At 62.1% G+C, this 6,136-nt stretch overlaps 1 protein-coding gene across 1 annotated transcript; it reads right to left on the reverse strand.

Annotated features, from left to right (window-relative positions):
* Positions 1 to 3,864: 3,864 nt before the first annotated feature.
* On the reverse strand, positions 3,865 to 5,337 carry LOC136317703 (uncharacterized protein CXorf49 homolog). The gene has a single exon (XM_066250483.1). It carries the CDS (start codon positions 5,335 to 5,337, stop codon positions 3,865 to 3,867), a length of 1,473 nt encoding a protein of 490 aa, XP_066106580.1.
* Between the last annotated feature and the right edge of the window lie 799 nt (positions 5,338 to 6,136).

A 6,136-nucleotide genomic window follows, 5' to 3' on the forward strand; every position in this document is an offset into this window, starting at 1 on the left:
CGAGGTCTGTGGCTGTCCCACCCAACACGGGAGGGTCTGTCCACCTGAGCTTACTGGGCAAGGCCCAGAAGGGAGACAGGGTGGGTGAGACTAGGGAGGAAGGTCGGAACCGAGTTTGTCCAGATGCCCGGGTTCAGTCACTCTTTACTTCCCCTCTTCACTGCGCCCCTCCTGCCCGAGCCCTGGCTGGCTCACGTGGGGGCCATCTCCTATGTGAGTTCCCTGACTCTAGGATGAGGTGTGCCCTGGCTACTCTGAGGTGGCCGTTGTCCGCATTCTCACTCCACCGACACACAGGAGCTTGCAGACTCATAAGGTCGCAGAGTAGGGTCCTCAGCCACCTGTAGAACACCAGGGTGTCTGGACAATCTGCCCTGTGGTCGGAAGACTTCCGCATCATGCCGCCCCATGTGTGAGGAATTTAACAAGGCCCCTCGAAAGAAATAGAACCCAGCCTTGCTTTTTTCCACTTGACCTCAGTCGTGACCTCAGTCTCTACCGCATTTACCCTCAGAATCACATCTTTTCTCTTTAAGGAACATTAGCCCCGGTTAATTTATTTCTCTCTCTCTCTCTCTCTCTCTCTCACACACACACACACACACACACACACTTTGAAGGTTCTGTCCACTGTCATCCCCCCATTTGTGTGTTGGGAATGGCGTCTGGCACAGACAACGCTCAACTCACTCATTCACAAGTCCGTCCCTCTGAGTCCCGGGCCTGCAGAGCCTTGGGTCCTGGCTGAAGGGAGGAACCGATTCCCAGCCCTCAGTGAAGGGGAAATGGAACACAAGAGTGAGACTCAACCTTGTGTGACTTGAAGAGGCAGCCCGGGACATTGAGCGGGGTGCAGAGCTGCCCTTCCCAGGAACGTCTGTGTCACGGGCTGGTGGAGCAATACTGGAAGGGCACCACGCAGCAACATCGAGCTCCATCGATCGCCCTCGCCATCCGGGGCACGAGACGGCCAGGCTGAAGCAGAGGTGGCTAGTGGGCGAAGGCAGGAAGGATGGGACTGCTCTGGCAGGCGGTGTACCCCAGCTTGGCCTGGAGCCACCACAACGAACTCATTCCCTGTCCTTCAGGCTGGAGGTGAGGCCCACACCTCTCTTCCATGGTTCCGGTAACTTCCCCGAGGACCCACAATTCCCCAGGCTGTGGATTCTGCCTCCAAGCCCCTACTGAGACCAAGGAGGGAAAAGCCACAGGACTGGAGACCCAGTGTCTAGGTGAGAGCTAAGGAGGGGTGGAGGGCGACCCACAGGTCCCTGGGGGAGCTTTCCGTGTGCACGGGGGCATCAGAGGGAGGTGAGGAGCCAACAGAGAGGGCTGGGCCTGGGAACAGGAGACGACGGGCTCAGCTGTGCTCTGGAACACCTGCCGGAGGACAGGCATGGGAAAGGCTGCCGGCGGAAAGCCGTGGCGGAGACCAAGGAAGTCCAGACGGCAGAGCAGGGTGGACGGGTCGGCCCAGGGACGGACGGGAGAGCAGAACGAGCTCTGGAAGGGGTCACGAGGACCCACTGAAGGGGAGGGGAGATGGACAATGAATGGCAGGAGACCCCAAACAGGAGGAGGTTGGGAGAGGACACAGAGAAGCCCCATGGGGCAAAGGGAAGAAAAGCTCATGTGGCCAGGCAGAGCCGCACGGAGTCCAGACTCAGGGCAACCCGGTGGCCCAACTGCAGGGCTCCCGTCAGCAGCCAGCCCGGACTCCCTGCAGGCAGGCAGAAGGCCCAGCCTGAGCACCAGAGGTCCTATTCTGAAAAATTCTCTGAGATGGAGCGGCTCCAGGCCCTCCCCGCCTCCATTCCCACCTCTGCCCATCCCGCACTCAAAAGAGACCACAGGGTTCGGTTTCCCGGAGGGACTTTAATTTCAAACCGCTGGGACCTGGGGTGGGGAGGGGCAACGCAGGGGAGAGAGGAAGCCCCAAAACAGCAAAGGGGGAACAGGAGGAAACCGGCTTGGCCGCAACTCCGGGCTCCGTGGGTAACAGCTGCTCCCCCTGAACAAAGATGCTGGGCTCAACCTGTCCAACAGAGCAGGGGAGTCAGGGAGGAGCCTCCAGCCAGGGCCAGCCCATGGCACTGCAGAAGAGCCACGACCCGGGAAGCGGCGGCACACGCGGCACAGGCATCACTCACGGCCACGTTTCTGGAACTCGTCAACCAGGAACTGCAAGGCCACTGAAACGCAGAGAGGTGTGAGCGGTTGCCTCAGAGAGAGGGGCAGACGGGCCCGTCCCCTTCGCCATGGCGGACAGACATGCCCTGCAACCTGAAACACCCCTGCGGTCCCTACTTAGGAGCCCTGGGCCTGACTCACTCAGCCACCTCCTGACAGAAATGAGCAAATGGTTTCCAAAGAGGAAAAAAAGGCCCAGCAGCGCTCAAGCTTGGGGGCATGTCAGAACAGTTGGGAACTGGTCAAAGAAACAACTCCACAGAGGTCACACCAAGCAGTCCTCGAGGGGAAGGGCAATGAGGCCTCTCTTAACGTCCTGAGAGAAGGAGACCTCTAGGACCGGTTCTTTGGGCTAAGTGTACTCGAAATGCCGACTACACTTTCCTCTTTGTCCACACACCGGGCGTGCTAGTTCCCCTCCCCGCAGGAACAACGGTTCCTGTGTGGCCACCTGCACCTGCAGCCCGCCCCCACCCCATGCTAAGACCCCTCAGTCTGCTCCTGCCCCTGCCCCGGCCAGAGGTTCCTCATACCGACTTGGTGTCTGAGGTTCTCGACTTCTCTCTGTAGCTCAGGGCACTGGACCAGAGGACAGCGGAGAAAAAGATGTGATGAATATACTCAGGCCTCCTCGCCCCTCGATGCCTCAGCCTCCCCCCACCCCGGAGGCTAGATGGGCACGGGCTCCTCAGTGGAAAAAGGAGGCCCGCTCCCTCCGTGAGGAGTGGACCAGAGCGGTGGGGGCGTGTGTGTGAGACAGAGAGAAAGAGAGACAGACACACGTCAGTTTAATCCGAACACGGATCCAGTTGTCTAGTTTGGGCTGGCATTTATAGGAGGCAGAAGGTTACCCGAGGACAAGGCTCTGCTTCAGGTGGTTGTTCCCAACTTTCTGGAGTTGGGGTACCTTCAAGTAGGTCCTGGTCACCTGACAGGGAAAGAACACACAAGCCGGCTTCCACAGCTCCCAAGGAGGGGAAAGGGCTAAGCAGGGTGTAAACTGAGGCAGCACCACCCTCTGCTTGCAACCACTCGCCCCTGTTCTGCCCAGCCAGCCACGCCACCTTGTCTCTGGGCCTACCTCCCCGGTTATGGTTCCCTGGGGGCAGGCCATCCACAACCGTGGTCCCCCAGAGCGCATGCAGCTCTGGGCTGGACACTGGCCGAGCTGCAGCCACAAGCATCCCCTGGGACAAGCCCTGTGTCCCAACGGGACTTAGCAGAAAAGGCCCCGTTCTGCTGAAACTCTGTCTGGGGTTGCAGTTTGAGGCACTGACGCGAATCACACCTGGGCACCCACCCACCCACCGCCCCATGTAGAGAATGAGGTGACTGGGTGCGTTCCTGAGGGAGAAGTTGTCCGGTTCGGCAGGGAGGCAAGGAGCAGGGCTGAGCGCCGGGCAGGGGCAGGGAGAGTCAGGGCCAGGGCAAGGGCCAGAGTTTTCTCTCCCTGCCCCCTCTCCCATCCACCCCACACCCAGCCAACGATGACGATGCCCGGGACTCACAGTCGGGTGCGGGCACCCTGGGCAGGACCTCTCCTTGGCTCATGGCCAAGGGCTGCGAGTGTCCGGGAAGCTGAGTGTCTCTGATGTTGATGTCGCCAATGTCGCCGCTGTCGCATTCTCTACGACGCCCAAAAGGACATGAAGGCCCCGGCCTGTATGTCAGAGGCTAAGAAAAAGAGTTCTCACCGGTTTGGACTCGGGTTGTGTCCTGGTGGGTGCGCGCACCTGTGCTAAAGGGCTGGGGTGCGGCAGGGAATCGGAAAGGCAGTTCCTTGGCTGACTTTCTCCCTGGGTCGGCCTGGAGCCAGCAGGCCACACTGCAGTAGGCACAGCAGTGGGGCCCAGTGACAGGCCCTCGAGGGACGGGACAGCCAGGGGGAGCAGGGGTGGAGGTGTGCAGGGAGGGGCACAGCCTGATACTCACTGGGCCCTTTGGGCTGGTGTCTCTTTTCGGGTCCTTATCTTCTCCCACCGCCGGCAACGACCCCCTCTTCCTCCTGGCCAGAGACTTCTTCCCACCGCCCTTGTGCTTGGACTGTTTGGTGCCCACAGGGAGGTAGGGGTTCCTCCTGTCCTTCCGGTGCAGCGGAGCACCCGAGATTGGGGGGAAGGTGCCTGATTGTGTGGGAGCCACCGAGCCTCTCTGCACCCAGGTAAGCAAGGGACCTGCGGGGGCAAGTCTTGCGGGGCCCCCTGAGAATCTCTTCTCCTGGGCTGCTTTCCGTCTAGGAGGGGCCTTGGGCAGGGCCCCCGCAGGGGCAGTTGCCCGCAGGTAGCTGGGCTTGCTGGCCGTCTTCGCCTGGGCCACACTTGGCTTCCTAGAGAACATGTCCAGCTCTCGGAGGGAAGGCCTGTCTGCGCCCGGCGCGGGTCGTCGGGGAGCAGAGGGCGGGAGCGAGCCCGGCAGGGACGGGAGCTCCTCCCTGACAGTGCTGCTCAGCTGTCTGGCTGCGCCTTGTGGACTGAGGGGTGTGAGCAGGGCTCCTCCCTTGCGGCGGCGGATGCTGACCTTCATCACGGGCAGGATCGGGAACTCCTCTGATGACTCGGAGTCGGAGGGCCAGTAGCCCAGGTCCCCCGCGGAGGACTGCTGCCCAGCCCCAGCCCCAGCGACTTGGGAGCTGCCTTTAGCACCGCCGGCCCCTCTTTTGGCGCTGCCCCAGGCACTGCCCACCGCAGGCGCCCTGAGCCTGGGCAAGGTGGCGGGTACCAGCGGGGACCTCGCCAGGCCACCGGCCCACACGCCACTGCCACGGGCCCCCGGATGCTGGCCCTCGGCAGGCCCTACGGAGCTGCCGCTCTCCGGGGAGGGATACCTGCGAACACGCAGGTCACCCCGGTCAGTCAGCTGCTGCAGGATGGTTGTGGCGGCCTCGTCGCCCAGATGATACAGGTCGCGCCCGTCCACGTCAGCCGGGGTGCCGGGGCGGCCTTCGCGGCCCTTGAGAACTGACCCTCCCGCCCCCCCCACTTCTGGGTCGACCTTGGGGCCCTCGGTGCCCGGGGACCCGCCCTCATCGTCCTCACTGTTCCCGGGAGTCTCCAAGACAAGGAGGCCTAGTATGCGGGCCCACTGCCCGCCCTCGGCGTCGGCCTCTGCCTCCAAAACAGAGCCCTTGTCCTCGGCGGGGGAGCTCATGTCACCGAGTGCCAAGAGCTCAGCTCAGGGGAGAGGATGGCCTCGGGCACGGCGGAGGCGGTGGCGGTGGCGGGCGGGAGCGCCGAGACCTGTGGGAGCCGTCTGTCCGCACAGGCGAAGCGCCGGTTTACGTCCAACAGGTCGCGATCCCCACGCCTTCGAGCCTTCGACGCTACGCGCGACTCCTCATTGGTCCACCCCCTCCACCAATCGACATGCCCCTTGTAGGCCAGTCACTCGAAGCGCAAACCAATAGGAATCCTGGTTGCTCCCCACCCCTAAGCCCCACCCCGCAGCAGCGGAAGTTGGAAGCCGTTCTGGCGGAAGAACGTAGGAACGTGATCCTTTATCCGGGCCTTGGGTCTGTCCTCTCACCGTTCTTGTCCCGCCTCCCTAGACGGGCACCTACTCTCCAACTAGTCGCAGCACTGAGCCTCCCTTTCCCATGTACAGAGTGGGGAGATAGCGCCACCTGTCTGGGAGCGGCCGCAGGGGCCGTGAGGGGGTGGGACGTCTGATGCACGTGAGGCACCTAGCGCAGAAGGGGTCAGCCAGCCACTGTTCCATGACACTTAGGACTCAATAGGAAAATGGGCACCGGATGCGTGTGCCATCAATTGAGGAGGGTCGGCGTAATTTGCCCTTAAAGGGCCAGAGAGCAATCATTGTCGTATTGACGCGCTGGAGGGTCTCTGTTGCAACTCAGTGATCGTGACGATGAGCAGTCAAACCAGCCCGTGGCTGTGCGCTCAGGGTACTCTATTGGCTGGCCGCTTCGGCAGACGGGCTGGGCTTTGCC

This window comes from Saccopteryx bilineata, chromosome X (genome assembly GCF_036850765.1).
Source record: "Saccopteryx bilineata isolate mSacBil1 chromosome X, mSacBil1_pri_phased_curated, whole genome shotgun sequence".
NCBI lineage: Eukaryota > Metazoa > Chordata > Mammalia > Chiroptera > Emballonuridae > Saccopteryx > Saccopteryx bilineata.